The sequence below is a fragment of the Malaclemys terrapin genome, chromosome 9, assembly GCF_027887155.1.
Source record: "Malaclemys terrapin pileata isolate rMalTer1 chromosome 9, rMalTer1.hap1, whole genome shotgun sequence".
Taxonomy (NCBI): Eukaryota; Metazoa; Chordata; order Testudines; family Emydidae; genus Malaclemys; species Malaclemys terrapin.
The window spans coordinates 3,120,897-3,143,367 of record NC_071513.1 but is presented as its reverse complement, the minus strand read 5'-3'; the positions used below and the strand labels follow the sequence as shown (position 1 = coordinate 3,143,367).

The 22,471-nt window shown below is 45.8% G+C and overlaps 2 protein-coding genes across 2 annotated transcripts in view; both read right to left on the bottom strand.

Moving 5' to 3' along the window:
* STK26 (serine/threonine kinase 26) overlaps positions 1 to 1,883 on the bottom strand; it is an 81,029-nt gene extending 79,146 nt beyond the window's left edge. Inside the window, exon 1 of the mRNA XM_054039048.1 lies at positions 1,878 to 1,883. The gene's annotated coding sequence lies outside the window, so the exon portion shown is untranslated. The remainder of the gene's footprint in view (positions 1 to 1,877) is intronic.
* Positions 1,884 to 6,267: 4,384 nt separating this feature from the next.
* IL13RA1 (interleukin 13 receptor subunit alpha 1) overlaps positions 6,268 to 22,471 on the bottom strand; it is a 29,742-nt gene continuing 13,538 nt past the window's right edge. The window contains exons 3-10 of the mRNA XM_054038905.1: positions 21,775 to 21,910; positions 19,387 to 19,507; positions 16,851 to 17,032; positions 14,924 to 15,075; positions 13,094 to 13,229; positions 12,425 to 12,521; positions 10,227 to 10,311; positions 6,268 to 8,706 (exon numbers count right to left, since the gene is read on the bottom strand). Of these exons, the coding sequence (XP_053894880.1) occupies positions 8,560 to 8,706; positions 10,227 to 10,311; positions 12,425 to 12,521; positions 13,094 to 13,229; positions 14,924 to 15,075; positions 16,851 to 17,032; positions 19,387 to 19,507; positions 21,775 to 21,910 (1,056 nt within the window). The 3' untranslated portion in view covers positions 6,268 to 8,559. The remainder of the gene's footprint in view (positions 8,707 to 10,226; positions 10,312 to 12,424; positions 12,522 to 13,093; positions 13,230 to 14,923; positions 15,076 to 16,850; positions 17,033 to 19,386; positions 19,508 to 21,774; positions 21,911 to 22,471) is intronic.

Below are 22,471 nucleotides of genomic sequence, written 5' to 3'. Positions count from 1 at the left end.
CTGGCCTGTTCTGTTTCACTTTCACCCTACGATAGAATTGTTTACAATGGTCTTGTCTGGGCTGTATCTTTGCAGAAGCTCTCACTGCTCAATGCCACGCTGACGTCATGGTTACACTAATACTTCAACCACTGCTAGTGCAGGTGCCGCTGAAACAATACAAGGAGCTGGTCTGAGACTAACCCAGGGAGAATTTCTGGACATCCAGGATACAGACCCAGCCTCGTTTACCTACCAGCTGTGTGCAGCCGGAGAATGGAGCACAAACAAAACCATTCACTGGCTATTCAGCCCTTTCAAGGTACGTGCTTCCTTTCTGGGAACAGAACAAAAATCAGTCAAGAGCAGAGATGTGGGATAAGCAACTCACCAATTAGCTTGCCAATTTCCCAGCTCCCATTATTCAGGCTGGCCAAGTAAATCTGGCGACGGATGGCGGAGGCAGAAACCCAGCATTCCAGGGGAGAGATGTGCCTTGTTAGCTGTGAACATATGAACATTCGGGGCCGAATTCTCCGCTGGGGTGAGTTAGCAAAATTCCAGCGCAGTCAATGGCGCGGTACCCATTTATACCAGAAGCGGATTCAGCCCGGAGGTAACGTGAAATTCTCTTTTGCCCACCACGCTGACAAAAGCCCAAGGCAACATCCCACTTCCCAGGGAGCGTAAGGGCCAAGGCAGTAATTGGCTACGATGCCAGACAGCCAGAGCCAGCAACCAAATGTCTCCCCTGCACCCCTCCTCTTACCAGAGACGGGGGGTCACCGTCAGGCAAAACAAACCAGGCGTACATTTCGGTGGGGACAGCGCCTCTATGGCTGAGCATTCCAGGGCCCCAGCAGGAGACAAACAGGAGTTTCAGTGACGCTGGCTACTTTCCATCTCCCTCCCATGACTTCTCTCCGTTCCCCTGTCCCCTTCTGCTCTCCTCTCCTGTACATGCCCCCTCGTGCCTGGGGTTCATCTCTGTCACGCTTTCCAGATATCCCAGCCCACAATGCCTGGGGCCTGCATCCTTGGACGTTTCTCTTTCCAAGCTGCTAGCAGAACAGGTAAAGGGAGAGAGTTCATTTTTATAAACCCTTCTCTTTTATAGTGAGTTTTAAAGCATTTCCAGGCTCTGGGCAGGGTCTCCTCAAGAGGAAGTGAAGTTTACTCTCTCACTCAGGATCACAGAAGTCTCCTCTGAGCTACCCTCTAGGGAGACACCATTCACTCTAGAGCCCAAATCCTGGACACCCTCACACCTGCTCAGATGGCTCTATTATAGTAAATTAGCAGCACTGAAGATGCTTAGTTGTGGGGAGGAGGAAGGGGAAAAAGTGTTTGGGGGTAAGATGATTTTATACGCAGCGTATACCTTCTATACTCCAGTTTTGCTATGCCCTTCATTTTAGGCTTTAATGGATTTAGACACCCACTGTGATTAATTTGGGACATGTCCGTAGTGTTTTACAATATCCAAACACCGGTGACGGACATTAATCTGAGAACCTGAGCTCAGTTCTGTAGGTCCCTTACACACCGTTAACTGGCACTCGCCCAGTCGCTGTTTTCTCTCAGGCTACGCTTCCCATTTTCATTCCCATGCTTGAACAGAGAGGACGTAAGAGCCACCATCGGGGGTGAAAGTAACTGAAGGGCCTTACGGGTACGCAGGGCAGCCGGGGTCCTGAGCAAGGTGTGGGGAACAGCTCAACCAGAAGGGCCAGGGCTGGGGCCAGACTCCCCCAGCCAGCCCTTCAGCGCTGGGTGGTGATTTAAAGGGCCCAGGGCTCCCAGCTGCCACCGCCAGCGCAACCCCAGGGCTCTGGCAGAGATTTAAAGGGCCTGGGTCTCCGGCTGTTGGTGCAGTAGCGGCGGCCGGGAGCCCCGGGGCTCTGGCGGCGATTTAAAGGGCCAGGGGCTCTGGCCACTGCCGGGAGCCCCAGGCCCTTTTAAATTGCTGAGCCCGCGGTAGCTGCCCCTTTTGGCCCCTCAGCAGCAGCCCTGCCGGTGCGGTCGGCTGTGTACGGGCTCTTACTGGTACACTGGACCGGACCGGCTTCCTTTCACCTCTGGCTGCCAGACTGGGTCAGACCCAAGGTCCATCCCGCCCAGTATCCTGTCTTCCGACAGTGGCCAGTGCCCGGTGACCCAGAGGGAATGAACAGAACAGGGAAACATCACGTGATCCATCCCCTGTCGCCCATTCCCAGCTTCTGGCAAACAGAGGCCAGGGACACCATTCCTGCCCCTCCTGGCTAATAGCCATCGATGGACGTATCCTCCATGAACTTATCTAGTTCTTTGTTGAACCCTGTTACAGTCTTGGCCTTCACAACATCCTCTGGCAGAGTTTCACAGGTTGACCGTGCGTTGTGTGAAGAAATACTTCCTTTTGTTTGCCATGTGCACTTTTAAGTGTCATGTAGACAGAAGCATCTTTTAAATGATGATGTTTACTTTTGCCACACGTTTACAGCATTCTGTAATGTGCTAACTCTTCAGACAAGGCCTTTAAAACACCCTTGAGGGAACTCTAAACAGTGATAAATAACGTTCCAGTCCTATCTGGTGTATATGTACACATTACCCTGTCTTACCTCGCTCCATATATTCTTGTGCCTAAACACAAGCTTATGCTGGCCCATTACCATATTTGGTAGAGTAATTTGGACTGAAAACAGAGGAGACAAAAATCTTGGCTTAGCAACCAAATGAAAATAATGCCTGGTTTTGCAGTGACTTATTTGTGGTCACTGGTCAGTTACCAGGGCTCTGTCTCTGAGGCCACTTCCCTCTCGGTCTCACACTGTCACCTCACTAGGGGTGAAATCATGCCACTCTCAGATCAGGCCCTGGACAGAAGTCTCCTGTGACCTACCATGATTACCTCAGCAGGCCTGACTTATATACAATATCTGCTGCTCTGGTCCCTCCAGGAGCAGTGTCACTGGTATCTAGTGACCAGACAGCCTCCTTAAAGCCAAGTGTATTTATTAGCACAGCAGCATTCAGAGAAAACAGACCTAAACAATAAACCAGCCTCTACCCAGGCCTATCTGTGTAGAGCTCACCAGCTCCTGATGTCAGCCTTGTAGGCCCAATCTCTTCACACAGCCAGTTCCTCAGGACAGCCCCCTTACCTCTCCTGAGAGGGGCTTTTCAACTGTGTGGTGCCCTTTTCATCTCTTTGCTCCCAACCTTGGCAAAACAGGGCTTGTCACTTCATCAGAGGCGGGATGTAGGATCCCCAAAGCTAACAGCTTTCCCCATTGTCTTTCAAGTGTGTGCTGGGGTATTCTTATCATTGTGTTGCCTTCCTGCTTGTTTTTCCTCCAGCCCCCTATTATGCTAGATCAATACATTCAGACAGGACAGTAACAACCCATTGTAACTATATAGTAACTTTGCTTCTCTAAGCAGGTCTCATACAGTGTTACAGATCAGTACTTACCTTACCTAGCCGCTCCACGTCCCCAACAGTCACTACAGCACTGGACAGCTAACGGGGAGAGGAGTGATTTAACCTAGGTATATGTCAACTAATGTCAGCAGGTTAATGCCTTACATTCTGGAGTCATCTAAAATCAAGCTCGTTCTCACATTTAACGGACTCTGAAATTACATTTTGCCTTATCTGCTGGATAGGTGTGTGGAGGGGGGAAAGTGAGACAGACGAAGGCGCACACATCGTCTCAGAATGGAAACGTACTGAACTGCAGCAAGGGAGGTTTAGGTTGAACATTAGGAAAAAGTTCCTAACTGTCAGGTTGGTTAAACACTGGAATAAATTGCCTAGGGAGGTTGTGGAATCTCCATCTCTGGAGATATTTAAGAGTAGGTTAGATAAATGTCTATCAGGGATGGGCTAGACAGTATTCGGTCCTGCCATGCGGGCAGGGGACTGGACTCGACCTCTCGAGGTCCCTTCCAGTCCTAGAATCTATGAATCTATGAATCAATACTAATAAAGGGAAAAATCAATATTGTATTTTAAGCTCCTCAACCAAAAGGTTAGAGACCAGGTTGCTTAAAGTCAGATTCCAAAATAACATTTCTCCAGGTACCGAGCCCGTGAAGCTCCCATTGACTTCAGATTAAGTGACTTGCCCAGGTGACCTAGGAAGCCCCCAGCAGTCTGGTCTCCTGGCTTCTAGTCCTGCACTGTAGCCATAGGCATGTGGTTGTCTTGAGCACATCCCTGGTATGGTTGAGCTCACAACACTGCAAAGAATTTGTAAATAAGTTATTAAACCTGTGCTACTCAGGTCAGGGTTAATTTACAAAAACCACCAACCAACCATCAAGATTTTGGACTCAAGCTAAGGTGAATGTAAACTTTTAAAGTCTAGAGCAGAAGTGACATACAGTAGGGTCTGTTTTCTAGTACTGTTTCTTCAAAGGAAAAAAAGGAGCAGTGACTGGTCTGTGACTGTTACTAAAAATAACCGGGGGGAGGGGTGCTTGCCGCCATGGGGGCGTGGGGGGAAACAGCCCTGACTCCGGCTGCAGTGGGGCGCACAGCCACTGACCGTTGAAGCCGAAGAAGTCACAGAGCTCCAGTAAAGTCATGGAATCTGTGACTTTCATGACCTAGTTATGTCCTTAATTATGAGTAAGCACTGACTAACAGCTCTGTGCTTTTCAAATTCCCTTTATTCTGGGGGAATGTCTCCACATGACAGTTAGACGGTGTAAAAGAGGGTGTGAATCTAAAGTAGGATAGCTATTCCAGAGTAATGCTGTGTATGGACCCTCTGAATCCAGGGCAAGAATTTCTTTTTTTGGTTTATCTTAATGCACTTCCAAAGTGGATTAAGTTAATTCGGAAAAAGGCTCTTTTATTAACAGGGGTCCACAACTGTCCTGTCATTTAGAGAGCTAGGGAGCTGTGCACTTCTAAAGACCCCCTAAATGGCATTTTCTAAAAGTTCTTGGCACAGTTTAACATTTTATACAAGGAGAAAAGGGGTGTCAGCTGCACCAGAAAGTGGGTAGAATGTGAATGAAAAGTAACTGCATTGCCATCTAGTGCTAGTGTCAAGAAGTGACCCATTTCATCTCAAATCAATGTCAAAGTGACAGGAAGTAACATTTACATGGCTACATTCCTGCGGGAGGGTCAGATTATGACATTTCAAACTGTATAGGATTCTGTTGCCACATGTGCACAGAGCTCTAAAGGTAACAAAGGTTGATATCTATTTCAGCTCCAATGATACTTATTATAAAGGATGCTCCTTTTATGTACCAATTTCTTTCCAGCCTGCAATACCCAGCGTCTGTCACTTTGGTTAGCATAAAACTTCCAACAACTGCTACATTTAAACTAGTGTCTTCCTTTCTAATCCTTGGTTGAAGGCACTCCTAACTTTCAGAAACTTTTCCTTTGCTAGTTTAGAAAAAGATGGCTGAATTCCAAACAGTGATGCTAATGTTCCTATTATCACCTCTTGTCTGACAGTGTGCCTTACTCACAGTCATCTGAGAAGACTTGAACTTGGCCAGCGAGGACAAATCTAATCTTGCAACATTTTGCTGTGACCAGTTTGTTTTTTTTGTTTGTCAATCCCTAAGCAGCCTGATTTTCTGGTAGAAATTTGCCAGGTCCCAGTTGTGGATCATGTGTCTGTGGTTTTCTAGTTATTGAACTGCAAGCATCAGACAGAAGCTGCATTTTCCTACTTTTCATTCTTTTCTCTCCCTCTCACCCCTATTGCATACTTGCTTTTTTGCCTAAATAAGAAACATGATCAGACTTTAACAAGTTCCTGGTAACAAAACATGAGACCCAAATTGCTGCTAATATGGGGCAATAATTAAAAAACCCTGTGATTTAAAATAACATCTTAAACCCTACTGGATCTTCTCAACAATGCTACACACATTTAAGTTTGAAGACGTCTGTACGATAGTCTATTGTATTACTGAGAAGCAGTACATGCTGATGTAGTTACAGACTATTTAAATGGAAACACACATGATGAAAGCGAAGGCTCTATGTACACCCCGGCTTTTTGCCTGAACACCCAAGTGAAAAATGCCAGTTTCTGCATTATCTTAGTTTACTGTAGGGAATTAGCTTGTTTACACCAGAAATAGTAAATAGGAACGGTTGTTTTGCCTTCTGTGTACCATTCGCTATTCTGTATTCCTCCAGCATTTCCCCTTTTACTTATCTTCTCTCTACACTAAACAGCTCCCATTTTCTCAGTCTCTCGATTTACCCTCTCATTAAAATACAAGGAAGCTATTCAATTCAATTCAACTGAAAGGCAACAGTTAGTCAAATATATTTTTATTCATCCTTTTAACAAAATTACAATCAAGTAACTGTAATAAAAGAAAACAAACGTTCGAAGATTCACATCATTACAACAGCTGAAAAAAAAATCGCAAACTTGTCAAGAAGTCTACTAAAAATGGCATATGGACAAAAAAATATAGCAATTCAAGTGTACTCACATTGCATTGTGGTATGTAACGTAATAGACACAAAAAATTCATTTACCGGGAAGTGTCTTCACTATTCATAGTCAGGAAACAAAAAATTATACACAACATCCTAATCAGGACCTACATTTATCTCTTCATTTTGGCCTAGCACTACCCTACTTCTTAAAACACACACAAAACCACAGAATTTTTCTCCTTAATAAGCTTCAGTTTTGCCAGAAACACCACAGAAGCTAACTCAAAAGAATTTGTGGCAAAGCGCCAATAATTTTCTTCCTTGATTGATAAGAAAAACTCCATTGCCCTCCCTTATACTGTCGTCTTACGTTCCTGGTCACACCATGATGCCAGAGCTAATACCATTCTAGTTGAGGTAGATCATTTTAACTATGGTAAGATCTGAGAAGTAAATGGAATATCTTTAGAATATGTACAATGTATGTTTTTTGGGGGAGGGGGTGAAGTTTGGAAAGGGAATTTAACAGACAGGATATTCTTTAAAACTCTTTTCCCTCTGGAACAACCTATTATTAGCTGATGTTCAAGTTTTCCAGAGGCTGAGCGTTTTGCTGTACCTTTTATTAAAATCTCTGAGATTACATCCTCGTTTTGGGGCTTGATACATGTATGAAGAGGATGATATAACAGGGTTGCCTGGGCTCTCAGGGGACTGGATTTACTGACCCACGAGGTCCCTTCCAGTCCTAATGGCTTCCAATGAAACTTATGAGGTGGCCTGTTCCAATTTGTTTAGAGCTAGGTCTGTTATCAGCTAACTGGACTGTACTTCGTAGCGGAGGCTGCCAAGGGGATTTAGAGGAGAAAGAAAATTCCTAATCCACCACGGAAGGCCAGCTGATATGATTTTTTTTCTTCAGTTCTTTCTCCCCATCTTTAGGAGGCATAAGAATGGCCAGAAAGTAACCCTACTTGAAGCATAAAAGCACACATTAGGTTATGCTTAGAATTTACAGCAGGAAAGCATGGTGAAAACAACCTCAAACATAGCTAAGGAGAATATTATGAACAATCAACAAGTGATCATGATGGTCCCTTCTGACCTTAAAGTCTATGATGTACAATCACTAAAGATAAATACCACCAGCAGAGACAGGTGAAAGAAAGTCAGCCCCTACTTCTTTAAATAGCTTTCAAGTTCTCAGAGGAGAAAACAAAGAACAAAATAGCATCACTATGTTAACCAGGGGGAAGAGCGAGGCTTATTCCCAAGGAGCGGGCTTTCATCGTCTCCCCAGCCTGGGACGTTACGCAGGGCTACATGGAGAGAACCAGTCCCAGCAGCAGCTGGAAGGCTACCCATTTAAAGTGAGAGACTGCAGTGGTTTTTAAACACAGCATGATTAACCGATGAAACTCACCATCAAAAAGAGATTAGCGGCCAAGAGCTTTGTAGAATTCAAACAGGATTAAACACTTGTGTGGTTAGTGACAACATCCACTGTTATGCCAGGAGACTTTTGTATATACATATATTTTAAAGAAAAGATATAAATCCTCCTCTTTGGTTTCGGGAGCCGCTAACTGGGGGTGTTAGGAGAAACTTCCTTTATAGACAGGTAGTTATTCCATAAATACCCTTGAAGATTTATTGCACCTTCCTCTGAAGCGTCTGGAATTGGCCACTGTTAGAGACAGGATGCCAGACTAAATGGTCCACCCGATCTCCTGGCAGTTCCTATGTTCCAGCAGTGACAAGCTGTAAACAAGTGTTTATTGTTTTACTTCTCACCAAACTGAGCAAGGGGCTTCACAGAAGAACCAGTTCTTGCTTCAAACCGCCTACAGTCCAAATGTGAGGCGTGAGCAGAAGTTAAAAAGGCAAGTAGTCAGAAGAGCTGGGCTTAGGCAGGAGGAGGGACACTGTGGTGGGGCCAGTCGCATGGTTTATGTACATGCACATCGTGGTGGCTCTGGATAGCATTTTTAGCAGAGATGGAAGGTGGCAACAGTCAACATTTTATCTTGCAAGTGTCACCAGAGAGGTGAGTTTTCAGCAGGGGTTTGCTGAATGGAATGTGGGTGTCTGCCTTGCAGACCAGTCACTGTCAATATTCAGAAATCCTCTGAGGTAAACAAAGAGCAACAAAGAAGTCTTCCTCACAAGGCTTTCACTTGCAAAGCAGGTCTTTCTCGGCCCTCATTTTCAGATGTGGAGCTCTCTGGATTCTCTATCCAAACTAAAGAGGAGATTTCCTCTTCCATAGCTGGCTTATTGACATTCAAAAAGTCATCCCCCGGACCGCCCTGAAAGAGAATACAATACATTATTTTACAGAAGATCTTCAGTGTCCTCAGGGCTCGGTCTCTCTTTTAGCTGGCAGTAACAGTCAGTTTTACAGGGTATAGAGCATACAGTTCCGAGGCAGCTCAGGACCAAGAGCATGTCTTACGGAGGGGTATGTGGGGGCGTAACTGCTCCTCCTAGGAAAGTGACAGGGCCTCGGTTGGTGCCAAGGGTTGGCCAGAGTCTCAGGAGAGCTTCCCCTGCCACAGCTGCTTATCTGAGAGGGGCAGGCATGCGAGCGGGACATTCCAGATGTCAGGGCTGGTCCCCACAATGCTGCCAAGGGGCACATGGGGTGTATTCCCCATTCTCCCCATGGACATTGAGCTCATACAGGTGGGAGGCTGTTGTTGCTGGGATCAGATAGGGAAGAAGGCGGCAGGGGAATATTAGGAGGGAGGAATATTGCAGTAGTTCTAACCTGCTGGACTAGAACCACCATTAGAAGAGCCTCAGTGATCACTGGATGCTGCAGTCTGGACTCAGGGGGAGCTGGCGTAGAGCCTGAACTTAGCCTTCCACATTGGGCTGAGTTACAACGGGAGTATCTAGCCTGCCCCTCACCATGGGGAGTGGGGCTTCTTGGGTTCACGCTGCCCAAACTCCCTCCCATTTGAGAGGCTGCAGGAGGAAGAAGCTCTCTCCTCTACTTGATCCTGTCTTTTCTGTAGAGACTCATCTGAAACCCCTTGGGAGCCGGAGCCCACCAGACTTCCCTCAGTGGAAGCTGTTCAGCCCAGGGTGTCCTCGTCCTACAAGGGCTCCAGGAAGAGACACCCTTAGTCGTTCTTTAGTCCTCTATAACGCTGTCAAGGACAGTATATTTTCCAGATGCAGAAGACAGAGACTGTAGTGAGCCGACAGCTGCTCTATAAACTGGGAATGGCCTCACTAGAAAGGTTCAATGAACTGCCTCCAACTGCTGGCAGGAAGGAACTACCAGCTGTGTCTGGATTGGCCCAGAGATTGGAGGAGAGAAAAAGGGATTTAAACACAATTAAATGTAGCATAACCAGGATAACAATCACAACGGCGCAAAGTGCCTGTGACTTCACCGTAGCATGTAATTAACCCCCTACACCAATTCATGGTGGGGGTCTGCAGGGCTCCTCAAGACTGGAGATTGGAATGTCCCTGAAAAGCAGATTAATTGGGTTGTAAAGAGAATCATTTCATGGAACTGGAAGAGAAAGTGCAAGCTTTGTGGAATAGCATAATGGCATTTAGTAAACTCGTGAGTCAGAAAAAGTTTACACTGCTTAAGAAAAACTTAACTGAGGACATAAAACTCTGAGTTTTAGACTGTACTTGTTTTTGTATCATTCTCATTGTCTTAAATACTTGGTCTATGTATAGTGTAAAATTCTCTTTTAAATTATTTTAGATTATGTAAAGGCAAAATATTAATATAGGAGGTGGAACTATAGAGACAACTTCGAATTCTGAGAGATCACTTGCCAGCCAACAGGCAGATACTAACCTGGAAGTCCTCAATTTGCTCTCCAAACATACGTTTAATAATTTTTCTAGGGTCAGGAATTTGTGGATAAATTAGTATCTTGAGCCTTTAAAACAGAGAAATAAAAGTGTTAGATGAAAACAATTTCTTAACCAAAGGAAGACCATTTTCTCACAGACCATGCCCCATTCTCTCCACCTCCACTCCCAACAACAAATGGAAAAGGAGTTGTACACACAGGCCCAGATTTGTCTTTCAATATTTCTGAACAACTCCCACAGAAGTCAATGGTAGGGTTACCATATTTCAGCAAGCCAAAAAGAGGATGGGAGGAGCCCCGCCCTAGCCCCGCCCCCGGCCTGCCCTAGCCCCGCCCCTGTCCCTCCCACTCCCCCCCTCAGAACTCCCAACCCTCCCCCTGCTCCTTGTCCCCTGACTGCCCCCTCCTGGGACCCCTGCCCCTAACTGCCCCCAGGACTCCACCCCCTACCTAAGCCTCCCTGCCTCTTGTCCCCTGACTGCCCCCTCCTGAGACCCTCCCCCCATCCTAACTGGCCTCCTAGGACTCTACCCCCTACCTGTCCCCTGACTGCCCCAACCCTTATCCACACCCCCACCCCCAGACAGACCCCTGGGACTCCCACGCCCCATCCAACCATTCTCCACCCCCTGACAGCCCCCCCCAGAACTCCTGACCCATCTAAACCCCTCTGCTCCCTGTCCCCCTGACTGCTTTGATCCCTCTTCCCACCCCTGCCACCTGACAGCCCTCCCCCCTAGAACTCCCAAACACCCCCCCTGCTCCTTGTCCCCTGACTGCCCCCTCCTGGGACCCCTGCTCCTAACTGCCCTCCAGAACCCAACCCCCTACCTAAGCTTCCCTATTCCTTGGCCCCTAACTGCCCCCTCCTAAGAGCCCCCCACCCTAACTGCCCCCCCAGGACCCTACCCCCTACCTGTACCCTGACTGCCCAAAACCTTATCCACCCCCCCATAACTCCCCCCCAAAACTCCCAATCCCCCCCGTCTCTTGACTGCCCCATCCAGAACCTCCCTGCCCCTTCTCCAAGCCCCTGGCCCCCTTGTTGTTGGCCTTCGCCTAATGTCTCTGTGAGCTTGCTCAGGAACGGCCGGAGCCGCTCGCTCCAGCACGCTCGTCCCGGCACGCTGGGCAGCAGTGGAGGAGGAGCGGGGGAGGAGCTCCAGACTGCCGGAGGTGATCTGCGAATGCAGGGAGGGAAAGAGGGAGGGAGTGATCTCTGCTGCAGGGGAGAGGAGGAGGGGCTCTCTCTGGCTGTCAGAGCCCTATGTAAGTGGCACCATCCGGCCGGCTGCCCTGTTAGCTGCATGCGCTCTGCATGCGGGGGCGGGGAAGTCCGGACATTTACAAATTCCCCCGGACGCTATTTTTAGCTCAAAAAGCCGGACATGTCCGGGGGAATCCGGACGAATGGTAACCCTAGTCAATGGGAGCTGCAAGTGTGCAACTAATGCATATGCAACCACTGAGTGAGAGGAACTGCCTTTTTCTTAGGTAGATAAACTACACAGCATTAGTGCAACCAGAACATATTTGTTCCATAAAAAAACCTCAACTCAAACTCAACTCTAGGGCTCCGATTGGCACCTCCATATTAATTATGTATGCAGAGGTATAAAGGGAAGATAACCATTGTCAAAAATATACATCTTACACATGAAAGGTAAACTAAAGCAGAGACGGACTGCAATGTAACTCAAACAGGGGCGGCCAACCTGCGGCTCCGGAGCCACATGCAGCTCTTCAGAAGTTAATCTGCGGCTCCTTGTCTAGGCACCGACTCCGGGGCTGGAGCTACAGATGCCAATTTTCCAATGTGCTGGGGGGTGGTCACTGATCAACCCCTGGCTCTGCCCTCACTCCATCTCTTCCCGACCCCAACCCTGAGCCTGCCGTGCCCTCGCTCCTCCCCCTTTGCCCCCAGAGCCTCTTGCACGCCAGGAAACAGCTGATCGGGAGGTGCGGGGAGGGAGGGGGAGGCGCTGATCGGTGGGGTTGTCGCTGGGCGGGAGGTGCTGGCAGCATGGGGGAGCTGATGGGGGGCTGCTGACATATTACTGTGGCTCTTTGGCAATGTACATTGGTAAATTCTGGCTCCTTCTCAGGCTCAGGTTGGCCACCCCTGATCTAAAAGTCAGGAAGTAACAGATTTTAATATAAAAGCGGTATAGATATTTACCTTTTCAGGTACACTAGTAGAATTATAGTAGCTACTGCTACTGTTAATGGAACAGTGAGTATTAAAACAATATAGAATGTGAAGTCTGTGTTTTCACCTGGAAAATAAAACAAAAAATCCCAAAGGATTTAGAATCATAGAATATCAGGGTTGGAAGGGACCTCAGGAGGTCATCTAGTCCAACCCCCTGCTCAAAGCAGGACCAATCCCCAGACACATTTTTACCCCGTTCCCTAAATGGCCCCCTCAAGAATTGAGCTCACAACCCTGGGTTTAGCAGGCCAATGCTCAAACCACTGAGCTATCCCTCCCCCCTAAAGAAAGTGAAGTGCTTCAGGAATAATGAAAACAACGTTTAATGCAGCGCTTCTTTTCTGGCTACATGATAGACTCCTAAGAACATTCAACTTACAAATGCTTTTGTAAGCAATGAAAGTGGCCACTAACTTTTCAAAATGTGACAGATGAAAAGCAACAGCTATGAAAATTCATGTAGTAAAGCTAACTAACTTCAAAGAGAGGGTCAAGAAGGAACTTGGTCACAGCTAAAAGCACCTCACAGGAAGAAAGAATCTGACCAATCGAGCAGACGAAAGCATAAGAGGTCTCATGGCTAGAAGTTGAAGTTAAAAAAAAATTCAGATCAGTTCAAAGAAAGATTGTTCTTACCAATGCTCTTCTCCTCGCTCCAGTCACTCCAGTGACTGCTGCTGTAACATGTTGTTTCAAGCCTTGCTCTCACTTTGACAACGTACACAGTGTTAGGATGAACACTGGAAAACTGAGCTTTAGTGAGCTCTTTAACCTTAAAATAAAGAAATGAAAGATATTTCCTTTTTTCTTGTATCAGGATACATGACACTTACAAACTTGGTTTCATTGTGTAGCTTTAATATAATCAGACTGAATGTTTTGACTGAAGTCCCATTTGACTTTTATATTTTTGAACTCCCTAAAATAAAAGGGGTAAAAGATAAGGAATTTAGATTTTCACAGTAGGTGTTGGCCTTTAACTAAACAATGATCCAAACTGCCGAAGCAAGGTCAGTCAGAAATCAAGGTTCAAACTAACTGACCCCAGTGTTTCTGCTACAACACTTAGCCTCAAAGATTAAATCGAGGCTGAATGGCCTGGAGTGGTGGTCTACAAGCTCCTCCAAATACCTGCATGAGTTCTACTGCCTTTCCCTCCATCTATCCGGAGGGCAGAATTGCTGCTCACGCTTTCCCTACACCGGAGTCTGCCCCTATCCCTGTGAGACGTGAAATGCCTAAGAACCTTCATGTTTATTCTGAGCCCAAAGGACCAATTTCTCCGGGGAAGTTTGATAACATGCAGTTTGGGCATTTGTCCTATCTCAGCGGTTCTCAAACCGTGGGTCAGGACCCCAAAGGGGGTTGCCAGGACTGGTATTAAACTTGCTGGGGCCCCACGGCCCGGGACTGAAGCTGAAGCCCGAGGGCTTCAGCCCAGGGTGGCAGGGCTCAGGCTTTGACTTGCACCCTGACTGAGGCTCTGGTAGGTTACAGGCCTACTGCCTGCGGCTGAAGCCCTTGGCCCCCAACCCTGGGGCAGTGAGGCTTGGGCTTTGCCACCCTCCCCCTCCCCGGCTCAGGCTTCAGTCCCCAGTCTGGGGTCGTGTAGTAATTTTTGTGGTCAGAAGGAGGTTGCGGTACAATGACGTTTGAGAATCGCATCTATTTCTCTCATGTTTCCTATGAGAGAAATAAAGGGAGGACTGAACAAATTCATCTAGTGCCTTTTTTTGGTGTGTGGACCACTCAGTTTTGTTTATAACTTATTGTGTACACAGTCCTCAAGAAAGGACTCTTGCTTTGCCAAGTTATAAAGCATTGAAACTAGTATCTAGCATACTAAGTTGTTTTCCTTACTGATTTAATGGCACGCCTAGTTGGGTTACTCAGATATAGGCATGCACAAGCAAGTCCACATCCACACATTGATATAAGTGCAGTTGTATTGCTTTGCATGTGTCATTATTTCCCCCTTTCCCTTACCCTCAAATCTCCTTGCTTACTACATGCACAGAACCACAAATCAGCACGTTCCTTTTCTTTGTGATAATCAAAGTCGTGAAACCAAAGTAGATGAATAGGAGGCTCTGATAGGGTAACGTAGTTGTGCTATATGTTTCTGAGGAGCTATTGCCCCGTTCAGACGTGTCCCTGTTTTGCAGAGTACATTACGTATATATCACTGATATGGTAAATGGGTAGCTAAGGCGAGAGACTCAGAAACTGGCATTCGTTTCAATGCATGGTCATATTACTGAACCTCATTTCATGAGAGGAAAACCAGTTATGTTCACATATGCAGTTTCAAGTAAGTTAATAAACCTACACATTTCTGCTCTGCATGCAATTATAGTTCTTCAATGGCAACACTTGAGTTGCTATTAACAGTTTGAAGAAGATATTAAAAAAACCACACACGACAAATTTCAGTTCCATTGTAAATAATTAATGAAAAAAAGTTACATCATGTGGCAGAATGGAGTCCGATTTGCTGTCTTTAAGTTCTACTCGGTAAAGTAAGCAATGTGCTGGAAAGGTGCCTGGCTTTTGCCATTCTAAATGTATTTCATCTTTGATCATTGATACTGCCACAATCCTTGGAGCTCCGGGTTTTACTGAAATAGAAAAAAATCCAAATTTTTGAACTAAGTTTATTTTGACATTTATGATTAAAGTACATACCAGTTAAAAAGAGTCACTAGATACATCAGTACAAGGCATAATGCCCACACAGCAATTAGGACATTGAAAAGTGAGGGAAGAGCTTGACAGATTCAATATCAGGATAGGGTGACCAGATGTCCCAATTTTATAGGGAGAGTTAAAGTGTTTCAGGCTTTGTCTTATGTAGGCACCTATTACCCCTAACCTTGCCCCGATTGTTCACACTTTCCTGTCTGGTCACCCTTTATCAGGATCAACAATACTTCTGATGAATTCCCAAATCAAATCTCATGAAAAGTAAGTAGCAGATAAGATGTAATCATTGGTCATATTGTCTGGAGCATAGAGCAGAAGTTCCATTTACATGGAAGCATTTACTAACATGTCAAAGATAAGTCAACCACTAAAATGATGCTTTCATTTTTAGGAAATCTGAACATGACCGTGAGATGGCAGACTCAAAAATGGCGTAAGTTAAACTACTCAGTAATGTCAAGTCCTGGTATTTCAAAATACAGTGTAATTTCTCACACCAGGAAGTCAAACTAATGAGAATATTCTGCCAAGAAGCAACATGCTGAATGAGCTAGTTTGCCTTGCAATAGGATACAGCCTCTCAAAAACTAGTCATCACACCACAAAGAACTATGATTAGCCCCAGAGTTTCAACATCAGAGAATGTGGCCTAAGATACACCAAAGAGTGCCCTTCATTTGTCAAAAATATTTGGCTACTTTACAATAAAATTTACAGGAAGCTGTGAACAAATCTTAAGCCCCTGACAATTTTCAAATGCCACAGACTGGCAAGAAGGTTGAAAGACCAGGATCCTTAAGGACAAGGGGCTGTGTAGTTTAGGTGAATGATAACACAAACAAGGGGAAAAATACCCTAAAATCTCCCACTATTACTGCAAAAATTTGGAACCTGCAACGAGTCTCAATTGCAAGCGGATAGCTGATCAGATGCATCTGCTGTTCTCACTAAGTGCCGGTGACTCATACCCAGGGGAATCCAAAACTTTGGATTCAAGATGGAAGAGAATGGATTTAAATGGCTCCAATGCTATCCGGTTCCAATCTCCTATCCCCAACTCCCAGAAGACCTGACACATCTAGGACAGTGGTTCTCAAACTGGGGCCGCCGCTTGATCAGGGAAAGCCCCTGGCAGGCTGGGGCGGTTTGTTTACCTGCCACGTCCGCAGGTTTGGCCGATCGCGGCTCCCACTGGCCACAGTCCGCCGCTTCAGGTCAACGGGGGCTGCGGGAAGCAGCGCAGGCCGAGGTATGTGCTGGCCGCCCTTCCCGCAGCCTCCATTGGCCCGGAGCAGCTAACCGTGGCCAGTGGGAGCCACGATGGGCCGAACACGCAGGGAATACAGTGGGACCATTCCTGTAGATGAAGGGCCAGATCTTTGGCTAGTGTAAAGTGGTTTAGTGCTGAGTTTCATCCAGAGGCATCACTGATGCAATTTAATCTTGATAAGATGATCAGCCTATTACAAGAGAATCTTGTGTGTTCATGCACAATTGATGAATGTTACATAATGTTCTTATTAGAATAAATACAGCTATGTATCCTGGGTGTATTCTTATCAGGTTAAACCAGCTGTTCTTTTTTGCACTGAACGATACATGATCAAAACAAATTCCATTCCCTTTTCTTTGACTGATATTTAAATCTAACACTCTTTGCAAAATTACATAATCTACCTTTTAAACCTACCAATTGTTGTTGGATTTTTGTTTGCACAGACAGGCCTAATTTCCTCCGAGTTGTCTCTGATCAAAATACTGATAGTTGGATACCCATTTGTGGAATTTGGGATTGAAAGACTGAAATTACATCCAAAGTTATCTCCATAGATATAATTCTGGCACTGCTGGTGATTTCCCAGGCCCTCATACCTACAAGAATAAAAGGTAAACATACTATGTTTTAACTTCAAATGCCAGGGCAATGATGGTCACATTTGCTTTTAAACTGGCTTTACAAGATTGTCAAAGTGGGCATTGCACGAAGGTTGGGTTACAGGAATAAGAGACGGGATTAGACTGAATAAACACTGTCATTTCACTCAGACTTCAAGGAACGCCAAAGCATGAAACATACTGATTTTTCTGTACAAAGCTGCAGCAAAACAGAAGCATGTCTTGGGCCCTTTAACTCAAATCATTACAGACAACTCTGCTACCTCTAGCCTATATTTTAAATGTTTTAAAAAAATATTTATTCAAAATAGTCTGTTCCAGGAGGGCAAACATCCCCAGGGAAAAAGAATTCCACCTCCGATTGATTCCTTTTGACATTCCCGCATCCCGAAAAGGGAAGTTAGTAGGGTTACCATACGTCCGGTTTTACCCGGACATGTCTGGCTTTTCGGCAATCAAACCCTCGTCCGGGGGGAATTGCCAAAAAGCCGAACATGTCTGGGAAAATGCCAGCCAGGCACTTCCCCTCCCGCGGCTGCTCTGCTCCTCCCCTGACCAGGGCCGGCTCTAACTTTTTTGCTGCCCCAGGCAAAAAAGGAGAGAGCCGCCCTGCTGTACCCCCCCCCCCCACACACACACAACACCATGCCAGCCGAAGCCCCGCCCCCAGCACTGCACCGCCCGAAGCCCCGCCTCCTCCAAGTGCCACACTGCCTGAACCCCCGCCCCTCCTCCGAGCACCGCACCAGCCCCCGTCCCCCCAAGCACCACGCCGCCCAAAGCCCCTGCCCCCCCCCCCCGAGCACTGTGCCACCCGAATCCCCGGCCCCCCTCCGAGCACCACGCCGCCCGAAGCCCCCGCCCTCCCTCCAAGCGCCGCCCGAAGCCCCCGCCCCCCTTCTGAGCACCGCGCCGCCCAAAGCCCCGCCCCCCCAAGCACCATGCTGCCCGAAGCCCCGCCCCCCCTCCGAGCCCCACGCCACCAAATCCAAAAATAAAATAATCAAGCGCTGCCCTGCCCCAAGGTGCCACCCCAAGCACGTGCTTGGTCGGCTGGTGCCTGGAGCCGGCCTTGCCCCTGACTCTTCGGCTCTGTTTAAGAGCCGAGCTGCCCAAGCGCTATGGGCTTCAGGCAGCCCCCTTGCCTCCGGACCCCAGCCGCCGGCCGGGCACTTCCCCTCCCGGGCTCCGGCAGTTTCTGTTTCCCACGCGTATGAGGTAGGGAAGCTGTGGCAGTCTCTCTCACATATGTACCTTCAGCCCCCCCACGCCGTCCCACCCCACACTATCCACCTCCCTGTTGAGTGCCTACCACCTTCAACCACCCCTGAATTTTCAAGAAAATTAGAGTACAAAGATGTACTAATACTGTACTCCTTCCTTTCAGCTGGACTGTTCCAGGTAATCACCACTCTGGACTGGTGTGAATTTGTTGCCAGCTAGTGGCAACAACCTAGGCAGCTGAGAGGCCTTATATTCACATTCATCCATTTTCCCAACATGGGTTGTGCAGGAAAGAATTGCGGGAGAGGGGTGTCAAGTGCTACCCCAAGAAGGTTCAAAGTCCCCTAGAAATTTAAATTATTTTTTCCAATCAGGCCCAGGGCTAGGTTACCATTGCTACATGTAAGAAGGGGTTGAGGTGAATAGTTTTGGACAGTGAAAAGGTCATTTCTCCCTGTGTTTAGCTAAACAAGTACCACAAACATCCTGGTATTTGCTCTCCAAAAACATTTGCAGAAAACTTAGTACTCTTAGTATCTACCATTGGAGTGAGAAAGATGACATTTTTTATGGAGTCAACAGAAAGTAAGATGTAATGTAAATTTAAAACTGAAAAAAACTTTGAAAGTTTTCAAAAATCTCTCTTTACATCTCTGCAGAAGCTAATGCAGTCTAAAATTTCAGGAAAGACATCAATATCGGAGAGTGTGCACTGGTTAGTGTAAATAAATATCTGTGCCAAATTCTTCCTCTCTCCACAACTCTGTTGTCTTGCAACAGAAGACTATTTATGGAAGACAGTTGGCAAGTGAGCTGGAGATGTTAAGGTGGCATCCTACTCCATGACTTCCAGGAATAAATCAGTTTCTTAAAGATGGAAGATAAAACCAACAGACAGATTTTTTTAAAATGAGTTTCTGGGGCAGGCCAAATGCTTCATATAAGCAAATCAGCTCCCAGAGAGCCAGCATGCTAGATGGGACTCTCAGTTATAGTTTCTAGATTAGAGCTTTGGGATCCTTCAATGCAATGGGTAATAAAAAAAAAAAAGTCAGAGGTATACCGAGCACTTTTAAAGCAGGGGAAAAAAATCAATCAATACAAACCAGTAGAACAGCGTGTAGTTGGTACTAGCACTTGCATTCCATCCAGGAAGCCACGTACAGATCATGTACTCTAAGTCGTACCAAGTGCAATTTATGCCAACAGCAGCAGTGCCTGCAGCACCTGGAATGCAAATTTAAGGACTTCTTAGAAAGATTTTTTTCTACCAGTAAGTGCCTTTCTTTCCCAAATATCAGAGCACACTCCCTTTGGTTAGTGAATATCTTAGCAGTTGCCATTGTTCACCTTCCACTATCCCACCCGAAAGGCAGAGTGCGGGCTTCTTAGACTACAGTGAATGCCTTCATTAGTCAGCAAGTGAAAGTCACTCACTTGTACAGCATGGCATGCCATGCCTGAACCTGTGCAGGGCTCCCTCTAAACACAAGTGACCCAGAAAAGCCTAAACTGTTGCTTTCATTGAATCTGAACAAGTACCAACAATAGTTTTACATATAGAATGAGATGGTGAAACAGGAAGTAGTATTCCAATAAAATGCAGATGCTTTAGAACTAGTTAAAATTCTTGGCAGTTAAAGGAATATTGTTGCAAAGCCATGAACAGCTGCTGCCATTAGACATCATCAATGCTTACCCATGGTTACTGGGATATTATAGTTATTTTCATGTACTTTGAATATGGAAATAACTGGCTCTAAAATACTATTCACTGGCAACATGAGTCAAAGTCGAGTTTTACTCATGACTAGTGCACCTCTAAGATACCGCTACTGTATTCAAAACACTAGGAACCAGAATGGTAAACACAAACGATTACATAGCCAGCATGAGTTGGGATGTTAACGGGATATCCCAGAGGCGGGTAGAGCAGCTATAGAATCAGGTTCTTCATATTGAATTTCATGTCACACACACGCAAAGTGGCAAAATTGCATAGGTTGAAGAGTTTCTTTTTTTTAATTTAATTTCTTCATTTCCTTCCATCTTCTGCTGTCTCACACTGCATTAACTGATTACATCTTAGAGAAGAAATAAGTATATCTGGTAACGCCACAATACTCCTCAGGCACTGCACATACACGTTACTTCCATAAAGAGCCCAGTTTCCAAGCCTGGAAACTCACTTCTGCTCCCAAACTTGTTTCTTCTGCAGCAGCGACTACTTGAGGGTTTATTACAGGAAAATTAAAATTGTGCTTAGATACTAAGGTGACAGATGCCTATGCAGAGAGCTTTTTAAAAACAAAAAAGTCTGTTTAGCCCATTCAGTCCCACTGCTGTGGTGCATCAGAACAGTCCTTAGACCAGTACTCCTAGGACACTGAATCCCTTTCATCAATGAAAGCTTCCAGATCTCAGCGTCTCGCTGCAACTTTACTTTTCTTTGCAGGTAACCTGCCAGCAGCAGTCACCTGCTTTTTTTGCTTCCATTACTGTCACTTGCTTTCCTGCTCACTTCTCCCAAGCTACTGGACTCTGCCCTGTGGCCTGTTACTTATCAGTCCTCCATACACCTGTCTCATCCCTGACATTACCCAGAAAATGTGTTTCCCTTAGCCATTCTCCCCTGGCCCAATCACTTATATTCTCCTCGTTTTTTAAAAGATGAATTCAGGGATGAGAAGTTTAAAAATCAAATTTGTTAGCAGGGCACACAGGGTAGTTTCACCATTATAGAGGTGCACTTTAAGAACCAAACATGTGACAATTATTTCCCACTTGTATGCAGTATTGTTGTACCTGTGTTGGTCCCAGGATATTAGTGAGACAAGGAGGTGAGGGAATATAGTTTATTGGACCCACTTCTGTTGGTGAGAGAGACAAGCTTTCAAGTTTAGACAAGCTTTTGAGTAAAGCTTGTGTAAACCTGAAAGCTTGTTTCTCTCACCAACAGAAGTGGGTCCAATAAAAGATATTCCCTCCCCCACCTTGTCCCTCTAATTTGCTATCTTACTTACCTGCCAGGATTGGCGTTCAGGATTTTCTGTTTCTCCTGTAAGAGCTAATAATATAGGGGGGAGGGATAGTCTGCTAAACCCAGGGTTGTGAGTTCAATCCTTGAGGGGGCCACTTAGGGAGCTGGGGCAAAATCAGTACTTGGTCCTGCTAGTGAAGGCAGGGGGCTGGACTCGATGACCTTTCAAGGTCCCTTCCAGTTCTAGGAGATAGGATATCTCCATTAATTTAATTTAAAACAACAAACAATCCTGAACTAAGGTCCTGGCAGGTGAGACAGTGTACAGTTTACTTTTAAAGTGTATTGGGATGTGCAAAGATACAGACACTTTCAGTTAATTTAAGATTTTAACAGAGTGTTATTTTTCTTAAGATTCAGCTTTCTAGTACTACATCCCAGAAAGCAAGATGATGTGTATTTAGTCAGATATAAAGAAGACAACATGTTCAAGGCTAGGTTTTAGAGTGGGTACCTTTTGGTGGAGTAAAAATCTCCACCCAGTTGCTTGGTTCACTTGTATTATCAGATTTGCATTCACTTCTCACTCTGAAATGAACCTCCTCATTCAAGGATACATCTTCCTCACGAAAAAGTTTCTTAGTCCATTCCTAAATTTAAAGAAAAAGAAAACTTTTAAATGCCCATATATAGTAAACACAAACTACAAGGAAACCATAGTTAATGTAAAAACATATCAGAACAAATCAAAAGGTTCACAGCCAGTTCTAGAACTAAAGGAACAACGAGGATTCTTAAAAATCCAACCCAAAAGCAATGAACAGCCATTCAGCAAAAACAAAAGGTGATGATCTCTTGGCAGGCATACTCAAACATATCACTCAAGAAGAGAGTCTCTTAGTCTAAATCCAATTCCCCATGGTCGTGGACTTACTGGCAACCTACAGAGATCCAGAATGGAATATGGAGGAGACTTTTCTTCCTACAGGCAGTCTTCCAGATCTAATAAGGCAAAGTCAGGAAGTTTACACTACCTCTGTCTAAATAGAGGACTTCAAAAAATACAGGGATGTCAATCCAGCACCTTTCACCACTCCATAGTCACACAAAACATTAACAGAAGAAAAAGCATTTAAAGCCCATGTCAGAGCAACAACAGTAAAAAATGTGCATATAAGCAAACAATCATTGAACAGGTAGGGAGCCAAACA